The sequence below is a fragment of the Gambusia affinis genome, linkage group LG03 (genome assembly GCF_019740435.1).
Source record: "Gambusia affinis linkage group LG03, SWU_Gaff_1.0, whole genome shotgun sequence".
Lineage (NCBI taxonomy): Eukaryota > Metazoa > Chordata > Actinopteri > Cyprinodontiformes > Poeciliidae > Gambusia > Gambusia affinis.
The window spans coordinates 16,968,581-16,989,175 of record NC_057870.1 but is presented as its reverse complement, the minus strand read 5'-3'; the positions used below and the strand labels follow the sequence as shown (position 1 = coordinate 16,989,175).

Here is a 20,595-nt window from a genome sequence, read left to right as displayed (position 1 = left end):
AGATACAGTACGGTGATAATTCAATGTTTATTTTAAAATCGCCCATGTTTTTCAAACGGTGGACTCGTTTGAGTCCGTGAAGGCATCACCGGTCATGTGACCAAGAGAGGAAGCGGTTCGGTGAAGGAGCTGCTGATAACTGGTGACTGTTGTCTCTTTCACCTCGAAGGCTGCAGGAGAAGGACAGCAACAATGTGCACCAGGTGGGGTTAAATGTTTTTATTTATCAATTCTGATTCTTGTCCGGTTTTAAGTATCACCTCACGCATAGACTCTTGTTTTGAGCTGCCTTTCCATGTAGCAGCTGCAAACGTCTGGCTTTTTGTTATACTTTAATTTTCCACAATTAATTACCTTGCTTTCTTTAGACTTATTTATTTTACATATGTATTTATTTATTTATTTAATGCTAATATCAAGAGTCTGTTTTTAACTGTTTTGTTTGGGGAAATTTGACACTTATATTCTGCTTTTGGGATTTAAACTCATTTGGATTAAGTGTCCTTTAAAAGGCTTCACAACTGAGTACATGACAGTTTTACTTTCTCTTCCTGTATGTCTTGTGATACCAAAACCTTCTGTTTGGTGTTAAATAAAGTTGATTTGTCATCAGATTTAAAGCCATAATCTACAAAAGGAGGTGATTGCACCCTATAAAGTATGTAAAGAGATAAAATAAGTGTTAGATGCAGAGATTTTGGTTTTTTTTATTGTCCTACTTTGCAGGTTGCAGCAAGAAAAATAAATTTTTACCCTCTTGAGTCTTATCGGCTGCTGTCTTTCTTTTTTAGCTGCAGGTTTCAAAGGTCCTACAGTTTTTTTCCTTCTTGTTGTTATCTTTAGGCATATTTTAAACCAGACTTGTTGCTTCACTCTGTCTCAGTTATCTAGTTATGTTGTGTTGCTGACATCACATTCTGTTTCTCTGTCCAGCGTCCAGCCCACTGAGTGGACCGCCGACATCAAAAACCAGAAGTGAGTATCTGGAAATGTCCTACTCCTCTTATTCTGTCTGTTTCAGACAGAAGTGGATTCTGACTTAATTGGGGGGTTTTTGTTTTGTTTTTATAGTTTTGATGGCATCATCTTGGTGACCCAGAGTCATGAAACTCTCCCAGCTGAGCTAGAGAGCCTGAAAGCCCCGCTGCAGGATTACAGCTCTGTAAGTGTCGGCACTTGCATCCCCGCTGGCTTATAAAGTAACTGGTTTGTGGAGGTTTAATTTTCCTTCTGCTTTATTAGTACAACACAATGGTCCTAGGTATTTACAAGCTGTGTAAAGTTGAAACCAAAACTTTGCATACACCAAATAAAAAGACACGCACACATTTTTTTCCTCACTTTGAAGTTAAATCAGACAAAATTTCAGGTTAGTCAGAATTACCAAAATTATTTCTAGTTGATAAATGCCAGAAGACTTAGTGAGAACATTTCTTAGATATCTTTTTGTAACTTTCCATGAGTTCAGTAGCTGCATTTCCAATAATCATATAATAAAAATAAATTTGCTTAATGCAAACATGGCAGTTTTGGAAAACTAGTTTTTCAATAAAACGTTTTGGCGCTAGGATGAGGTTTGATTTTGGCTTTACTGAAATTGGTTTATTTTGCAAAACTGCAATGGAAACACTTTTTTTTTTGCATCACACAAGTCACAAGATGACAGGAAGTGGCAAAGTTTGTTTTTAATGACTTATTGTGTGAACAAACTTATTGATGTATAATTTTAGTTTAATCGCATTTCTTATGTATTGGAAATATTGCAATTGTAAAACTGAGTGTTTTTTTTTATTTTATTTTGTTTATTCACATTAGCAGAATATTGACAAAGTTTTGGACACATTTGTAATGGAAATGCTGCTACCGTCAGCGATCACTGTCTTTTAAAATCTGCGACAGGTCAAACCTTTTGGTTTTGCTTTTGCTGGACTTTTGACTCATTTCTCCTGACAGAACTGGTGGAACTTGCATTTGTTTGTTGATCTAGGTGAATTGTTTATTTAGTTTGGATATTTAAAATGTCTTCCAGTTCCAGTGTTAAATATTTATTAGAGGTTTATTGATCTTTCACAGAGAGTATATTTGTATTTGTATTGCTATTATATTACTTGAAAATGTTCTCAAAGCAACAATATTATTGTTTATCACAACAACGTCTAGTCATCCAGAAAAATTTATTATGTTTCATAAAATTAAAACAAAAAATTAATCAATAATTATTTATGAAGTGAAACGCTTGTACTGTTTTCAGCCATATTGTCCTGCTGTAATATTGGCCCAGCTTTACTTATGGCACGGATACCGATAAGTTGAAAACGACCGTGTCGATGTTAATCCCAGTATTCTCTGCATCCCTGCAAAGAATCTACACTCCAGTTTAAGTCTGATATAAAATGTGAAAAATATAATTTCTTTAGTTGGACAGCTCATTATCAGACTTGCTGTTGTTCTCTAGGTGGACAGCGGTTTGGGGGATGAGGTGGTGCTCATCAAGGTTCCCAGTCTTCCCGGGAACCGTCTGATATTTGCCTCTACCGGCCCAGTGAACCGGGACTACGATGACGTCAGACGTTTCAGTGACGCCGCGGTCAAAGGCATCAAACGGTCAGTTAACAGCATCTCACCGGCCTCTCCACCATGTTTCATTTTATCCACAAATCCTTGCTCATCGTCAACGTCTCATTTGCAGTGCCTTGAAAGCTGGCATGCAGCGCCCCCTGCTGGTTTGCCCCCCCCACAAGGACTATAAGGACAACGCCTTGGCGGCTGCACTCGGTGCCCTCCACGCCCTCTACATGGTGAGAAACTAAAGACTCTCCTGCAAAATAAAGATAGTTTAGTCATTTTTCCAGACAGAGAGAATGATAAAACTTTTGGGATCCTTTTTTTTCAAAGTTTTTGGTGGAAAAACACCTGTAGCATTTAAAACAAGTTGTTTGAGCTGTTTCACTTGCTTGATTAGACATCAGTTAGACACCTGTCTATATAAAAAGTGACGAATGCTATAAAACTCTCTCAACAAAGAAATCCATCACTGACCCTGTCAGTAAATGCTGCCTGTTCCCTGGTAGATGGTGTAAAAGTTGGCATGCAAACAAAATGCAGAGGTTATGCAAACATGAGATTGATCACAGTCTGACATGATGGGACAGAAAACCGAAAGCATGCAAGGTTGGAATGAGAAAAAGTTCATGTGTGTTCGCTGAGCGTGACAAAATAGTGCCGACTGCCGTCAGGGTGGTAAATACATTGGTTGGTTATTTGCTCACTTGCAGTTATTCTGTTGGGTAAATGTAGTTTTTGAGCTTGGAAATTTCAGATTTTCTGCTTTTGAAACTGAGAAAATTTCCAACTTTTGATATTCTGAAATTTCCACGTTTTTTCCAGAACATTTCCCAAAAGTTTTTGGCAGCAATTTACTCCTCATATTTTGTTCTCTCTCTACAGTGGTCGATATAGATACAGATATCTGTAGAGCTTGACTGCATGCTAGTGACGCAGTTTCAGCATGTAGGATAAAGGACACATCTAAAAGTTGCACCCTTCAGGATTGCAGTTTGAAGCCACAGTTTTATGGGAAACATTCTTCATAGGACGGGGTGGAGAGAACTGCATGCCAACTGTCAGAGCCATGTGAATGAAATGAGTAATGATTGATGTGACAGGAGCACGCAGCTTTGACATTTGGGTGGTGGCTGTGTTGATGTGGGCGAGACTGTCACCAAGGTGTGAATGGGAAGGTTACTGACACGCTGGCTTGGTGTGGATGAGGAAGCGGGTCCACCGGGTTGGTCATAGTTTCTGTTGATGGTGTTGCAGTGCCGTTGAGTTTTGGCACTTGTGTCATTGTTTGGCCCGGTCAGTCTGAGTCTGTCTGAGTCGCAGTCCTGGTAAAGTTTGAAGCGTGACAATCAAAGTGGAATAAGTCGATAATTGTGACTGAGTGAAGAAGTGGCCTGGAGTGTATGGAAACAAGCGTCGGACAGTTGAGATTCCTCGAGTTGACCCAGTGTGGCCATCGTACTCCACTAGTCTGCTGCACATTTACTAACCTTTCATGAGAGGCTGGTATGTCAAAACATTTCACCTCCCATAACAGCTGGATCAACACCAGGGAAAGAAATGCTTGCAATAACTTTACGCATGTTTGGTTTGAAAAATGTAGTTGAGCAAAACTAAAATTCCGATCTTAAAACGCTGCAACAATTTAAACAACTAGCCTGAAAAGGCACAGGCAGAAGAAGAAGGAGCGAGCATTTATCGTATCTTTTATCTTGAAAGATTTCTTACCATAAGAATTTTGATTTATCGTTGTCACAATAAAGTTTAATTATCGGAAATGTTACTCTTATATTTTCACCACTATTAATTCCACAGCAGAAATATATTCAAAAATATAATTAAATGAAGCTACTGTGTGCAGTTTGTTGATATTATCATTTTTTAAAGCAGCATCCTGAAGAAGTCTGTTTTTCAAGAACAGTATTTGTTGGTGTTGCTGCGCCATGTAGTCACAGCCATACAGTTACCTAAAACAAGAAGTAATATTTTTTTAAATTGTAGTTTTTATCATTTTCACAATATCGCCACAAAGTATCACGATAAATTTTAAAGTTCGTAAAATTACCCCTTCAATAATCATTACAATCTATAAGAACCCAAGACATTTCACTTCTTATATACAAATCACTAAACAGAAAGAAACAAAACCAAGTGTGTACGATTTGAAGTTATTTACTCTTGTAATCAGGAAATATTCTTTTTGTAGAGTCCATTCTATAATCACTAAATAATTTAATTCAGACATTAAAAAAAAAAACCTTTTTAGCTTTATGCTCTGTAAATTTACAAATATGTCACAAATTTTATTCTATATTTGGATTCATGTATGTAAAAATTATAATGCAAAAATTATAATGTAGTATTTGAGCTCTGACATCACTTTTAGTAACAAGTTTTCTTACCTTGGAAGCCCCTTGAAGTGCGAGAGGCGAACATCAAGTCGTCGGTCCACAAGGTGTGCGTTCTGGGGCTGTGGGCGGCGCAGGAGGCCGAGGGGCGGCGGCTGGTGGAGCTGGCCAACGCTCTGGAGAGCGGAAGGTGCGTCAGGCGCTTCGTTTCACCCGTTTTTAACAGGCTCTGTTGTTGAAAACCCGGCAGCTGTTTGGTTTTGTCTCCTCAGACTGGCCTACCGCGACATCGGCGGCTCTGACCCTGAACGCATGGCGGCTCCTCGCGTGGCCGACTATGTCCAGGAGCTGTTCAAGAACAGCCCTGTGGAGGTGGGGACGAGTCCTGCACACATGCAAAAACAAAAGATGTTATCACCAAATTTCTTTTCAGCCATGTTTGATGTGTGCAGCATTTTTTTTTACTGAAGGTAAGGTTGATTTCAGATGTAAGGAGTAACTAGTTACGTTTACCTGAGTAGCATAAAATAGTGCTACTCAGGTAAAAAGTGCTATAAAATGGCTCTATGTGCCTGGAAAATACATAATTCCCATGTTTTAAATGTGATCTTATCCTGCAGACCAACACAATTAGGGCATAATTTTAAAGAAGAGGAATAATTACTGAATTTTTTTTTTATTACAAAACTCTTAAATGTGGTGTGCATTTGTACCAACTAACTCCTGCGGTGTTTACTTTTTCTATTTAATTACAGCTGCAAAACTTTCAGGGTCTCTTCATTCATCTACAGATTGAAGTCCTTCCCTGCAAAACAGCTGAAACTGTGTAAAATGTTCAAAGTTTGTTGGTTTTTAATATTACAATAAAGAAGTCTTTGCAACAAACAACAAAATGACTGACAGCATTTGGGTTTTAAATATTTTAAACATTTTGAAAACCATTTCTCATTTACCTTCCAGTTAAACTAGTCTGTTCCATAAAATTGCAATCAAACTAATGAAAGTATAAATGGTTCAAGCGCAGAAACAGCGGGATCTTCAGGCTGACCTGGTTCGTGTGTTTCCAGGTGGAAGTGCTGAGCGACGTGAAAACTCTGGAGAAGGAGTATCCGTGTCTGGCTGCAGTGAACCGCTGCGCTAACAGTAAGACAGAAACTTTTCTCTTCAACACAGATTTCCTACAGATCTAATCGATGCTATTAAAAACCTAAAACCTCTCCAGACGTACCTCGTCATCAGGCGAGAGTCATCAAGCTGCAGTACTGTGGAGAGGGACCGATCCAGAAGACACTCATGTTGGTTGGAAAGGTAGGAGTTTTAGATGTTTGCTGATGGGTCGTGGAAGGATGAATAAAAATAATAACACTGCTAGTAATTTCCTCGTCTTGTTCTCTGTTTGCAGGGCATTACCTACGACACAGGAGGAGCAGACATCAAGGCTGGAGGCTTCATGGCCGGGATGCACAGAGACAAGTGTGGAGCTGCTGCTGTTGCTGGATTCTTCCAGGTAAATAATCAGTTTCTCAGCATCTCACCTGAACAGAAGTAAGTAAATCAACCCACAGGTCAGATAATCACAGCTGAGCGCAATTAAGAGAAACCAACTAACCTCGTTTAGATTTTAGCCCATCTGAAGCCGAGACATCTGAAAGTGTTCGGTGTGATGACCATGGTGAGGAACAGTGTGGGTTCAGGTGAGTGTTGACCTCTTCAAAGCTCCACTGATGTATAATAATAAAAAACACATCCTGGTCTCACCTGCCACCCTCCTGTGTGTTTTCTCAGACTGCTACGTTGCGGACGAGCTGGTGGTCTCCCGCGCCGGTCGCAGAGTCCGTGTGGGAAACACAGACGCGGAAGGCCGTATGGTGATGGTGGACCTGCTCTGTGAGATGAAGGAGAAGGTTGGAGACGTTAACCCTCTCACAGATCTGTCGTTTCCGCTGAGCCATCTGCTCCAAATGTGACGCTTCGTCTCTGCAGGCGGCGCAGGAAGTTTCCCCGCACATCTTCACGATTGCGACTCTGACTGGTCACGCCATTAGAGCCATGGGACCAAACTATTCTGTGAGTTCTCTGAAAAATACAAGCCTAAACTCACTGGAAGTGTTCACGCTTTCCCTCGTTACAAATGTTATCGTTGCAGATCATCATGGACAACGGGCCGGCCCACCGCAACAAGAACGCCGCCCAGTGGCAGAAAGGTGAGGCTAACTGTGACTCACTGGTTACAGAGGACATTTATACAATAGAATAGAATTTTCTTTATTGGTCTTCAATGAGAAATTGCTTATTTGTCCACAAACTACATCCTCCGAAGTGTTAATTACTTAATACATCACCATAAGAGATACAAAGTATGTTTTAAACAATTTTTAATAATTATAATATGTACATGAGTTTGATGTAATTTAAATACTTAGGTAATTTAGTAGTTTATTTATAGTTAATGTATTTATATATAGAATAAATAACAAGGATGTACATGGAAATATGTTAATTTATGAATAAATCTCTAAATGAGTCCAGAGAAAATTTACATTTAAAGGTACCAAGTTTGGTTTGTATCTTTTATTATGAAAATATTCTTATTTAAAAAAAAAAAAAAAAAGATTTATCTCTAATAAACTATTATTGATGTTAAATTTAAAAAGTAAATTATGATGACATTATGATCGGACAAATTATTTTGTCATTTTCTCCACTTTTTGTTCAAGAGTATCAATAAATATCGGTGAATTTGAAAATATGATTAAATTGAGGTAACGTGTTCAGCATTGATTTGACGTATCAGCTGATGCTAAATCTCAGATATCGTATCGGAAGTGAAAAAATTTGATTTGTGCATCTTTATTCGCAAATAATTCTGAATGTTTGCTGATTACAATCCTTAATTTGTCCTTTTTACCTGCAATAGATCTAGTTGTCCACAAGGTGTCACTGTTGGGACTATATTAAGATAGTAAAATGAAAGTTTCTGCGTGAGGTTGAGTGTTTGCAGCTCTTTGTAAACTGAGCTCCACCGTCGTTCCTGCAGCTGGAGACGTGCTGGGTGACGTGTTTGAGATTTCCAACATCAGACGGGAGGACTACGAGTTCCACAAGGGCCCGTCTGAGTACGAGGACATCCTGCAGTGCAACAACCTCCCGTCCTCCGCCACACCGCGAGGACATCAGTCCCCCGCGGCCTTCCTCATCATGACCTCGGGCCTCGACAAGGTCGTTAGAAAAACCCAACACCTGTGCTTCTGCCGCTCGTTGGATCAGAACCTGCTGACTTCTGTTTGAATGTCTCCGCAGCACGGAGTCGACTCGGAGGCGCCGCTGCCCTACTCCCACATTGACATCGCTGGCTCCAGTGGTCCTTTCCCCGGAGTCCCCACGGGCGCCCCCATTGTTGCCATGGCAACCAACTACATCTTTCAAAACAGCCTCTAAAAAATATGTTGATTTTAAAGAAAGAAACACGCATCTAATCTAGCATTTTCCTCCAAATTTAATCTTGTGAAGAGCTCAGGTTGATCTTTGGGACGGTGTTTGTTTCTAACTTCCTTCCTTTCTGAATCATGGGTGGAGGAAACCTGCAAAGTGACCTGAATCAGCAAACTCTCAGGGGTTAAATTTAAACATTTATGAAACCAAGTTTTGCTCGTTACTCAATAAAGACCTGAGGGTTTACGGTTGCACCGCTACGTTTGTCTCATATTTGTGTTTTTTTTTTCTTCATCAGATGAAATGTTGAATAGAAATCAGATAACAATTTATTTAAACAAATAGGTACCAGAACATTTATAATACTAGTACAACTGTGGTATGATGTTGGTATATTTTTTATAAATTGTTGATGTTTGTCCTCACACATTTTATCGCAATATGTTGAAGTAAAGATTTATTTTTAAAACTATTACTTATTTTTTAGGTAATAAATTGACTGCATGGCAGAGCATTTATAGCAACACAAATATTGTTCTTGAAAAACGTTTGAAATTGGCATCCTGGGAGTTTCATATTCAAATTACTTACAACAATCCACATGACATCACATGACGTATATTATTATTTTTTTTTTAAATATATATATTTAATTATATTTTCAAAATTACTGATACATTTATTTTATTAGGTCATATTTAAATTACAATATCATACTCATGTATATATTCATTTTTTATAATTTAATTAGATTTTAGAAATTAACATTTAGACATTTAAATTACAATATCACATTTATACATTATACATTTTTTTAAACAATTTTCAAAATTATATATTTGGTTCTATTTTAATTACAATCTCATACACGTATAGATTTTTAAAATATGTTTAATTATATTAAAATCATATCAGATATATAATTAAATATATTAATATTTTTTAAATTACAGATATAATTTGATGGAACAAAATGTGGGTAAAAAAGCAAAAATATAATTTCCAGTTTTTTTATTTATCATCAATAACAGAAATTAATGATAAATCAAAAATCTTAATAAAGCTTTATCTAAATGCTGTGATGAACGTCCAACCCTACTAACACACACAGTGCTTTGTAAATGTATTCATGCTCCATGTCACGTTACAACTACAAACTTTAATGTTTTGTGGTGAACAAACTCAGGCTGGAGCAAAAATGTGAAGTTGAAAAACAATTAATATCATAAATGGTTTTAGAGTTTTCTTCAATTCCCCTCAAATAAAATCCACTGTAATCATGTTGAGCTGCAAAAACGAACATGGTGGATGCATAAAGCTGGTACAAATCTACCATCAAAATATTGACTTAGTACAGTAAATACAAACTATCATCACTCTTCTATGAATATTTTATTTTGTATCATTAGATGCAGGTCTTAAAATTCACAATTATTTCATAAATCAACAACCAACACTTCATGTAGACTGATGAAATGAACAAATTTTATTTTACTTTCTGAAAATAAAATGAGGGTTTGAAGAACTCGACGTTATCAACTAGTAAAGGCTAACGTGGTTTAATTTACGGAGTTCATCTGTGTGGAAAAGAACAGTAGTTTGAACATTTTATGAAGTTTGAAAACAGAAAAAGTATATAAATGTTCAGTAAGTTCCTAAATCAAAATGAAATAAATTAAAGACAATGCTGCAAGCATATTTTAATAAGTAAGCTTCTAAACATTTTGAACAAACATGTTGTGTTTTGTGAAATAATAGAAAAAAGCAATCTGCAATACATTCACAGCAGTCTCACACCGCCCCCTAGTGGCCAAGCGGAGAAGCTCCTCACTCTACCATAAAAGCTTCGTCAGGCGGACGAGTTTCAAAATTCTTCCTGAAGTCTTCGTCGAAGTGTTCGAGGTCATCTTTACGGAGAAAGTCCTGCGAACAGACAGCCACAGTTCACCGATGTTTTTATACACACACGCTTTCAATAACATTTGTGCTGATGGGGTATGAAAGCCACTGTAGATAGAAAAAAAAAGAGTAAATTTGGAAGGAAAAAAGCGAAAATTTTGACATCAATCTCAGAAATTTTTGAAAAGTACATTTTTTTTTTACTTAAAACTCAAAAATTTGGGAGCTCAGACATTTCTTTATATTTCTGCAAAGAATTTCACAGAATAATTCATTTTTTTCTCGCAAATGTTCAACTTTTGGAGCTCAGAAATTTCCTTGTTTTTTCTAGAAACTTTCTGAGATTCATCTGAAAATTTCAGCATTTGGGCAGAAATGTACTCCTCTGTTTTTATGTCTACAACGTCTCTTACATGTGTTGTACATTTCAGATTCTCTCGTACAGACCTTGGGAAAGTTTCCAATGAGTTTTAGTGCATGTTGCTTCAGGAGCTTCAGTCTTTCTTCTTCTATGATCCGTTTAATCGCCGCCTCTTCTTGCTTCTCGGCTGCTCTGGCTCTAGCTTCCTGTTCCTGGTGAGATAGAAAATGGTTTTAAAATGTCTACTTTCTAATAAAACACAGCACATGTTGTTCTTCTGCTGTCGTCACGTCTTGTTGCTGATGTAACTGACAGGTCGTGATCCGTACCTCTTCAGCCTCCCGCCGTCGTCTTTTGTCCTCTATCAGCCTCTCCACCTCGTGTCTGTGCTCCAGCTGCTTCATGCGCCTCTTCCGGTCGTTCATCTGCTCGATCCGATCGTCCTCGGCGAACTTGGCCATCATGGTCTCCCTGAAGGCCTGGTCCTCCGCTTTCTGACGCTGCTTCTGCATCTCTTTGAAGGCCTTGTGCTCCTGGAAGCTCTGCTGCATCATCAGCTTCTGCCTGATCCTCTTTTCCATCGCTTCCTAACAGAGCGGATTAATAATATATTTAACACGGCAGCTGAGATCACGAAATGCTTGTTTTGCGCTTGATTCTCACAATGTCTTTCTTTCTCTGTGCCTCCTCTTGTTCCTCCAAGTACAGCTCCTGGCGGATGCTTTCGAAGTCTTCACGCTGCTTCTTGTCCTTTTCCATCTTCTCACACAGCTGGAGATCAGATGGGAACAGCAGGTAAAGGCTTTTTCCATAAATTATTGGACATTGATAATATCAACAGGTATAAAAGCTTTTTTGTAACCATTTTCTGGATCTGTTGCTTTGCTTCTTCCCGTTCTTTCATCCGAGTCTTTCTGGACTCTTCCGCATCCTGCTGCTGCTTCATGAACGCCATGATGCGTCTGTTTTCCGCCTCGATCTTTTCCTGCTCCAGGAGCTTCCATTTTGCCTGCTCCCGTTTGAACTCATCAATTTGTTGCTTGGTGGCTTGGACCTTCTCCAGCTTTAGCTGTCTCTCCCTTTGACGGAAACATTTCATTTCAACAAATCAAAAACACTTCGTAGAAATAGTGTAAGAAAACGTTTCATATGAATTCTTAACCAGATCTTGGATAAATATCTAATTTATTAAAGTGGACCTATTGTAGTTCCTTGAACTGGTTAGGTCTATGAGTATGAAACAAAAACATACTCATAAAGTAATTCTGACTTTAATCTGGTGAGATTAAAGTCAGAATTGTGACAAAAATGAAATATTAAAATTTCTCACGCAAAATTTTTCTCAGACAATCCAAATAAGCTGCCGCTGGCCACACCCCCGACTCAAAGAAAATGGCTCCAAACAGATGCGCAATTATACAAACATCTTTTCTGAACACCAATTAAGAAAAAATAAACCAGCCATTTACATAAAGCGGTAAAACCAGCTGACTAAACACTCTGGACTTCCGCTCGGGTTGCTAGGTAACAGGGCTGGGCTCTGCTGGGGTTGCTAGGTAACGGTGCAGAGTTACTCAGTAATCGGTAGGTTTTTGAAACATTTCCTTTTCCATACACTAAAACACATTTACTTATCGCTAAAAAAAAACTAAAAAAAGGTTGAGACCCAAGTACAAGAATAAAAATGTGCAGAGTGAATTTTGCAGACTCACATCTGCTCCTCTTCGTATATTTTCTTGATGATCTCATCCACCATGAGCTTCTCCTTGAGGAACAGCTCGTAGGCCTCCTGTTTCTTGATCTCCTTCTCCATGAGCTGCGCATCCAGCTCCTTCTTGTGCTGAGCCATGTCCTGATGGTGTTTCTCCTCCTGCTTCAGGAGCTCAGCGGCTGCTTCTTCACGTTCTTTCCTCATTGCTTCAGCCAACTCTGCCTGAACCAGCTATCAATTCATAGAAAACACATGACTTAACAGTAAGCTCCGGTATTGATCGGTATTGATTAAGGAAGATTTTTCTTCTGTGAGGTGTTGCGCAAAGACTAAATAATTTTAACTCTGGCTGGACAATAAATCCATTACAGTACAGATTGGGTTAGAAAATATGTTCAAGAATTTGACTGAACTCTGATCCAGAACTGCACAGAATTCTGGGAGATGTAGGTAGAGGAAAGGCTTTAGCTGCTCGACCTCTCATGGCCAGTTCAGCATGGTTTGTAGCATCATCTCACTCACTCACTCTTTTGTTACCTAGCAACAGCCTGCAGAGTAACTTGTGCAGCAGCAGTTTAAGGTTTTACCACCATCCCTTCGTAACAGCTTAAAAACAAAAAACATTGGAAAGAAAAAATAGTGGCAATACTTCAGATATTCAAAGCAACAAACTAATCAATAATTATAGATATTGGCTGATATGAAATTCTTATATCGTGACATGTTTTTCAGCCATATTGTCCAGCCCTAACTTTAACTGAGCGTATTTTAAAGAATCTCAGCTTTCACGAGACAGAAAACGTCTGGAATCTGCCTGAACTATGGAAGGCGGCACCCACAGCGTTCTGGCGTCTCATCGCTTCGCGTTCAGCCAGCTGAGCAACTCTCTCCTTGCTCACATACGCAGCCAGCAGCTTGGACTCCAGCTCCCTGATCTCCAGGCTAAACATTAAAGAAGGAAAAACAATTTATTTTTTTACTGTACTGTTACTGTAATTAATAACTCCGGTTACACATGAAACCAAGTGTGTAAGTAATAAAGAGAGCGTACCTGTTTGCTCTAACCTGCTGCCTCATTTTCTCATCTTTTTGCTTCTCGTGGGCAATACGGGCCAATTCTTTAGATATCCTCTCCTCCTGCTCCTGCTGTTTTTCCCTGTTTATTCTTTCCTCCTCGGCCTAAAGGGTCAGCAATTATTTAATCAGCAATAATCTGCATTAGGGAGAGCAGAGGTAAAATGGACTGAACTTATATAGCGCTTTTCCAGTCATTTTGACCACACTAGAGTCACATTTACCCAGTCGCACTCACAAACAAACACATTTATAAACCGATCAGTAAACAATTTGGGGTTCAGTGACTACGCTACCATAGAGCCACAGTCGCCCAAAGGTAATGGGAAATTGTTTTTAAAGCAATGTTTGGATTCCCATCCCCAGATAATTTTATTTTGTTGCCCTGTATCTGAATGTCATGAAAGTTTGCATATAAAATTGTTTGCGAAAATTGTGAAGTAGTCAGTTCAGTATATGTGAATATTTTATGCTTTATGTTGGCTGGGTGATTCATCAAATTTTATCAAAGGTTTTGTTTTTTGAAGACTTAATTTTTGGAAAATCTGGATTTTTTTGGTCACCCTTGCTCTCTTGTTCTTTGAAAGTGATGTCAGTACACCCACAGCAGCCATCTTTGTTTTACAGCTTCAATGTGTTTTATAAATAATACCATAATGAAGCCATAATATTAAGAGGATGAAGTAGTAATTTTATGAGAATATCAATACATAAAATAACAAGCTTTGTCTCATTAAAACTTTTTTCTCTCATAATTTTAAGATGTTCTGATAAAATTTTGTTTTTATTCAGCTAATATTATGACCACCGTATTCTCGTAGTTAAACAAAAAATTCTTAATACTCACAGAAGGGCTGTGACTGAAATAAAAGATATGCTTTGAAAATATTTTCCGACTTCTCTATTATAAAAGAAAGTGAGAAAAATTTCTGAATTTAATGATTAAAGATAATATTTCATACAGCTAAAAAATTTCCAGTCTTGTTTCATAAACATTTACCTTTGTATGCTCACCTGTGAAGCTTGTTTTAAAAAATTGCACTTTATGTCAGAAATGTTTAGATTTCTTTAAATGTTATAAAATTTGTTGACTTCACAGGTATTTTCCTCCACTACACTTTTATGTATTTTTGTCAATACTGAGTTTTACCCAAAAAAATCTGTGGCTTGCAGAAAACCTCTTCCATGTCTTAACCATGTTCAGATTTTAGAATAAAACAGAAAGATGTTAACTGTCAGGACCTTTTATATGTGTGGTGGATTTTAGAGACACAGTCAAAAACAAAAACATTGTAGTGATTTCCATGCAGCTGTAAATAAGCAACCATGTTATCCTGGGGATGCAGTTGTTTCCATGCTTCCTCCATCCATCAGCCAGTCAGCTTTCTTTCTGCAGTTTTGTTTCATAACAAGCTTATTATTATCTTGCACAGATCATTTTAGCTTATCTTTAAAGTAATCAAAAGCTGACTTTATTAAAAAAAATCATGCAAATAGCCAAAATGTATTTATTTTTACTCAATTGCCTTCGAGATTTATCTTTTAAATTTAGTTGTGCTTTCTTTGTGCGCAATGGCGAGAAAACTAATTCTGATTCTGATTCAAAGATAAATATGGAAGCAAATTCCAATTTTAATGTACACTTCTTTCAGTTGCTTAGCAAAATGTGTTGTCACGCTGCGCATTCGTTACATGTGACTCGATAAATTTAAAAACTGACTTATAGTTTATAAAATACTTTATAAAAACTTTTTTTAAATATTTTATTTCTGGTGACTATATTCAAGTTAGATCATAGAAACATGGCTGAACTTTAGGAAGGCTAAAGTTGATTCCAACCTTGATTAGAGCCTCCTCGAATTGCCGCTCCTTGAGCTGCTGTCGCATTTGCCGCAAGTGCCTCCTCCTGTCGACTGTCTCCTCCACATCCAAAGCGGCCCTCAGCCCCTTTTCCCGGTATAGCCGCTTGAGCTCCTCTCTCCTGTTACCTTCCACCTGCAGGAAACGGGCGTGCCTCATCATCCCGTGACTCTGTTTTAATAAAACAAAAAGTTAGACGCCAAAGCACTTACAACAAACATCGAACAATAATAATGATAATCAACAAAGCCCGCGCACAGGTTAAATGATCTGACTACAAAAAGTTACCATGTTTGCAGTTTTTTGTATGTCCCAGGTCTCCTAACTTCTTTTCCACTTGACTACACGAAAACCCGTAATTAAAGCGAGTTTTATCTGTGAACTTGCTGTGAACTTTCCGAAGTTAAGCTAGTTGCGTTCCTTCTTTCGGCTGTTTAGCGTTTCGTTGTCCAGGAAACTGGCGAATTCTTTCCTAACCCAATGAGAGCGAGCGTAGACAATAACGTCAGTTCCGCTGTAATAAATTCCAAATTACATAAATTTTCTTAAAGAACATAATTTCATAATTTTTGTTTTATTTAAATGTTTAAAATGTTAATTTAAATATATTTAAATCAATTTATGAGTTTAGTGTTCCTAACAGTCGCAGTTGGTAGAGTATGCAGAAATGTATTAGGTGCCCTCTCCAATATGGCTGGAATCTGTTTGCATTCTTTAGCGGTTGGGCGGTACGTACAGACGCACGGAAATGACGTAGTATGAGAATTATAAAACTCCCGTTAGCGCGCGCTTACAGCTAAAACTTCTCATCCTGCTGTCCGAGTCGTGTGTACTGAATCAGAGTTAGCGAGCAACACAAAGACTGGACAGCTAGAGGAGTTTACTTTCCCTCCCGCTTAGTTATAACTCTACGCTCCTACTTCTGTCTCCACGAGTGGCGCTTTAAGGCGGAAAATTACGTTTTTCTCTTCGGTCTACGCAGACGTAAATACTCCACAGCAAACATGTTCGAGGCTCGCTTGGTCCAGGGCTCCATCCTGAAGAAGGTTCTGGAGGCGCTGAAAGATTTGATAACAGAGGCCTGCTGGGATGTCAGCTCGTCCGGCATCTCCCTCCAGAGCATGGACTCGTCTCACGTCTCCCTGGTGCAGCTCACCCTGCGGCATGATGGCTTCGACTCTTACCGCTGCGACAGAAACTTGGCGATGGGGGTCAACCTCAGCAGGTGAGGCCAACTTTATTAACACGTTTTAATATTAAACATCAATATTGATTTGTTGGAGAACTTACCCTTTGTGTTGACATAATTCGGTATTTTTGGATATAAAGTTGTACAACGAAGTGACAAATAAGTGAGACTTTGTTTCTACTAATAACATCGCTATATCTTAGCAATAACAGTTTCTTTTTTGGGGGATATATTTAATTGCGCAGTGTTACTTATACAAAGAGGAAGCCATCTTGGTGGATTTGCCCGGGCATGTTTCCCTGCTGCACTCATAAAAATCTAATTTTCAAGCAGTTTGTGTTGGTTATTTATTCAAGACAAATCGTGAATTTTGTGTCAGAAACACGTTTAGAGGCAGTTATTGATCATACGAAGCAACCCTCTGTTGAGCGCGAAATTATTCGCCGGGTGGGTTGGCGGGAATTGTTAAACCCGGGAATTGGTACTTCCGCCTACGTCACTACCGCTTGTAACTCAATTCCGCCACTTTCTTTTGGTCTTTTTGAGTTAAAATGCAGCGATAAACAAATATTTTTATTCACATGAAACCACTTACAATAATAGCTGAATCATAACAAGACACATTTTATGAAAGAATGCAGCTTAATAAATAAAATGTATGGCAGTTTCTTTCTTGTATGTGAAAATTGATTTACAAGACTGTTATTACTTCCAGCTTTAATTGTTGCTCTTATCAAGGATCTTAACTGTGTTCTGATCTTGTAGTTTTAACCCGTTTTGGTTTGTACCATCCTAAGCTTTACTGTCTCATCTTTCTTTTAGCATGTCAAAGATCCTGAAGTGTGCAGGAAACGAAGACATCATCACCCTCAGAGCAGAAGACAACGCCGACACACTGGCTCTTGTGTTCGAAACCCTCAGTAAGTGTTTACTGGTATATAAGGTTGTGTAATTGTAGTAATTACTTTGCTTCTTTTCTCCTCTTAGTCATCAAAAAAGAAAGTTAAGACGATGTCAAAGTTAATTAGGATGTTGTTGCCTCTTGTAATCTTTGCAGATCAGGAGAAAGTCTCAGATTATGAGATGAAGCTGATGGACTTGGATGTTGAGCAGCTTGGTATTCCAGTAAGTAACTAGTATACAGATTAATGCTGGAATTAGGACTCAATCGATTGAAATAATCGACTAATTGACTGCATTAACTTGAATATTTTGACTAAAAAAATACCATTAACTGGAAAAAGGAACATGTTCAGAGCATTACACGAAACTTGTGCAAAAATATTTAGATTTTGCCTTGAAGATAAAAAAACCCCACATTTGTCTATAAATATGGTTTAGCCAGAGGTCCTTGAGTGGCGTTGTTTTAACCAGTTCAGATTTACTAAAGGAATGCTGTTGTTGCACTTTAGCCAATAAAATATTTATTAAATTATTTTTGTGCATCTCTTAATGTATTACTAATATTGTATATAAAAAAAAAGTGGTTGGGTTAAAAAAATCTTAATTTTATTTATTTATTTTTTGACTTATCGATTGCTAAAATATTTAATTGCGGACCTAATTTGAATTTTTTGTACATATTTTAATGCATCAAGATTTGTTTAAGGGGTTTATTCTCAATAAAAATCATTTTATTTTCCTGACGTTCCCCCCACAGGAGCAGGAGTACAGCTGCGTGGTGAAGATGCCCTCTGGAGAGTTTGCCCGTATCTGCCGCGACCTGTCCCAGATCGGCGACGCCGTCATGATCTCCTGCGCCAAGGACGGCGTGAAGTTCTCCGCCTCCGGAGAGCTGGGTACCGGAAACATCAAGCTGTCCCAGACCAGCAACGTGGACAAAGAGGACGAGGCTGTGAGTGTCGACAAATACATGGCTTTATTCAGATCAGTTTGATTTGATGTAGTTTATTAAATTTAATTTATTTATTGTCTTTTTTTTTTTCACATCTAGGTCACAATTGAGATGAATGAGCCGGTCCAGCTGATCTTTGCCCTGAATTACCTGAACTTCTTCACAAAGGCCACACCGCTGTCCAAAACCGTCACCCTCAGTATGTCTGCTGACATTCCCCTCGGTAAGTCAATCGACCAATCAGCTTTATTTGTAATTTTAGGCAGATTGGTTACAGTGATGAGTCGGCTTTCTTTCTGAGACACAATAAATGTAAATGTAACATGATTCAAAATGGCCTGATGCTTAATACTTTAAAATATTAAAAATTAGAAAAAGCTATTTTTTAAAAAAATTATTGAATAGTCATGAATAGGGTTGCAACTCATAAATATTTTATTAATTTTAAAAAGGCACATTTCACAGATTTGTTTTTTAAATTTAACTCTATGATCTGATTTTATAAAACATACAAATAAATTCCTTTCTTTTAATACAAAAACGAATATTTTATTTTCTAGAATGCAGTAACAGCTTTTACTGCAATTTACATTTAATCATTTGTAGCAAAGATTTATCAGCAAATAGAAAATTACTTCTAACACATGAAAAGCTCAATCCTTTCTGCATCTTCTTACATAAATACCATGAGCTGTTTTATTTATTTTTTAACCAATTAATTGAATAGCAAAATGTGGTTTATAGGAGTTTTTCCAAAATTTGAACAGGGTGAAACTGAAACTACGCCTTTTGAGGGGTATAGTTTTAGTTTGAGAACCAAAATATGAAGTTAAGTGGAAATTTTGGTATTTTAAGAATGACAATGATTCAGATATGTAGCAAAAAAGAATTTTAAGTGCAGCGATACTTCATAAGAAAATAAGTAAAAGTAAAAAGTTACTCAAGTTAATGTAATTGAGTAAATGTACCCAACTCGGCAGTTTATCAATACTTGATGATTATTTCAGTAATCAGTTAATCACCATTACTCTGACTAATCGCATCAGTAAGTGTTTCTTTCTTGGTCCAAACGCGACTTCCTTCCTGTTTCCTCAGTGGTCGAGTATAAGATCGCTGATATGGGACACATCAAGTACTACCTGGCCCCGAAGATCGACGAAGAGGCTTCCTAAGTCGTCTTCATCACAGTAAAAAGAGAGAAACTGAAGACTGGGACTCATCCTGAGTGACTGAAGGACTCTTCTGGTTTGTCGGCTTTGAAGGAAGAGCGGTCGGCTGCTTTTCTCTCTGTGAGGAAAGATTCAGCGGCTGGTTGAAGTCCTTACGTCACCTGGTTTAAATTCCAGCACTTCTTGGTCTGTTCTTAAATTTTCTCTTCCTGTCTTGGACTGGAAACCAAATTTCAAGTTCTTTTTTGTAGATAACACACTTGTAAATAAGTCCTGTGGTCGGTCACCTCCAGATGTTTTTGTATGAATAAAATCAGTCAGAAAATTGTCACTTTGTTCAAAAGGTTTGTTTTTAAATCTGTTCTTAAAAAACTTTGCATCTGATTTTGACTTTGGATCCCGAAGGCTCTAATATGTCAGCATTTCTACACTAGGTCATAAATTATTTCCATTTGAATCTTCACAACTATCGCTTTTTTTCCAGCAGTATGATTAGTTTATTTGAAGTGAAATTATATAAATTGTAAGTTCCAGCTTCATTTGACTAAAATACAATTTAGTTTTTAAACATCTTAGTTGATTAAATTTGATTCTAACAAACTAGTGAAATACAATTTTAGATAATTATCTTTAAATGAAAATAAATATTTATACCAGTTAGAAATGCTTATCTAAAACGTTTTTGGTTTATTTATTTGCTGTTTTTCCAACTTTTTGGTCCTTTTCGACAATGAAATGAGATTTGTTGGTTACTAATAAATGAGTTTATATCAGAGCTAGCATCAGCAAATATAAAGTCTCTCCAAAACAGCAAGTTTTATTTTTTTATGCATTAGCCAATTGATTATTTACTTTCTTACAACTGTGACTGAAAATAAACTGAAAAGTTGATTTTTTTTAAGTGCAGTTCTCTAAAACAGCCACTAGATGTCATGCCACTTCTTTGTTTTGCCACTTTTATATGTTTTTGAAATTACATTTCCCTCTGACCTTGGAGATTTCTTTTTATCTTTAAAAAGCCAACTTTTTATTTTGTAATTCCAGATCCAGTTTATTACCACTCAAATGAGATAAAGCCATTAAGTAAGACTACATAATTTTCCTGGGTTAGACAACGTACCCTTTAAATAAAATA

General features: G+C 37.6%; 3 protein-coding genes across 3 annotated transcripts; 2 read left to right on the top strand and 1 right to left on the bottom strand.

Annotated features, from left to right (window-relative positions):
- Positions 1–75: 75 nt before the first annotated feature.
- zgc:152830 (uncharacterized protein LOC767682 homolog) lies at positions 76–8,602 on the top strand. The gene is made up of 16 exons (XM_044109097.1): positions 76–203; positions 934–975; positions 1,072–1,162; positions 2,456–2,604; positions 2,690–2,798; positions 4,973–5,100; positions 5,183–5,282; positions 5,978–6,053; positions 6,133–6,218; positions 6,313–6,417; positions 6,529–6,604; positions 6,696–6,814; positions 6,894–6,977; positions 7,057–7,114; positions 7,948–8,129; positions 8,211–8,602. Exons 1-16 carry the CDS (start codon positions 193–195, stop codon positions 8,346–8,348), a joined length of 1,554 nt encoding a protein of 517 aa, XP_043965032.1. The 5' UTR covers positions 76–192; the 3' UTR covers positions 8,349–8,602.
- A 1,420-nt stretch (positions 8,603–10,022) lies between these two features.
- Positions 10,023–15,736, bottom strand: mns1 (meiosis-specific nuclear structural 1). The gene is made up of 10 exons (XM_044109038.1): positions 15,536–15,736; positions 15,227–15,418; positions 13,365–13,492; positions 13,153–13,255; positions 12,315–12,544; positions 11,465–11,681; positions 11,266–11,373; positions 10,932–11,189; positions 10,689–10,814; positions 10,023–10,265 (listed from the first exon to the last, which is right to left on the bottom strand). The coding sequence occupies exons 1-10, from the start codon at positions 15,536–15,538 to the stop codon at positions 10,170–10,172; spliced, it is 1,461 nt and encodes a 486-aa protein (XP_043964973.1). The 5' UTR covers positions 15,539–15,736; the 3' UTR covers positions 10,023–10,169.
- Positions 15,737–15,984: 248 nt separating this feature from the next.
- pcna (proliferating cell nuclear antigen) lies at positions 15,985–19,788 on the top strand. The gene is made up of 6 exons (XM_044109023.1): positions 15,985–16,472; positions 17,259–17,356; positions 17,494–17,561; positions 18,097–18,291; positions 18,391–18,514; positions 19,387–19,788. The coding sequence occupies exons 1-6, from the start codon at positions 16,252–16,254 to the stop codon at positions 19,461–19,463; spliced, it is 783 nt and encodes a 260-aa protein (XP_043964958.1). The 5' UTR covers positions 15,985–16,251; the 3' UTR covers positions 19,464–19,788.
- The last annotated feature ends 807 nt before the right edge of the window (positions 19,789–20,595 follow it).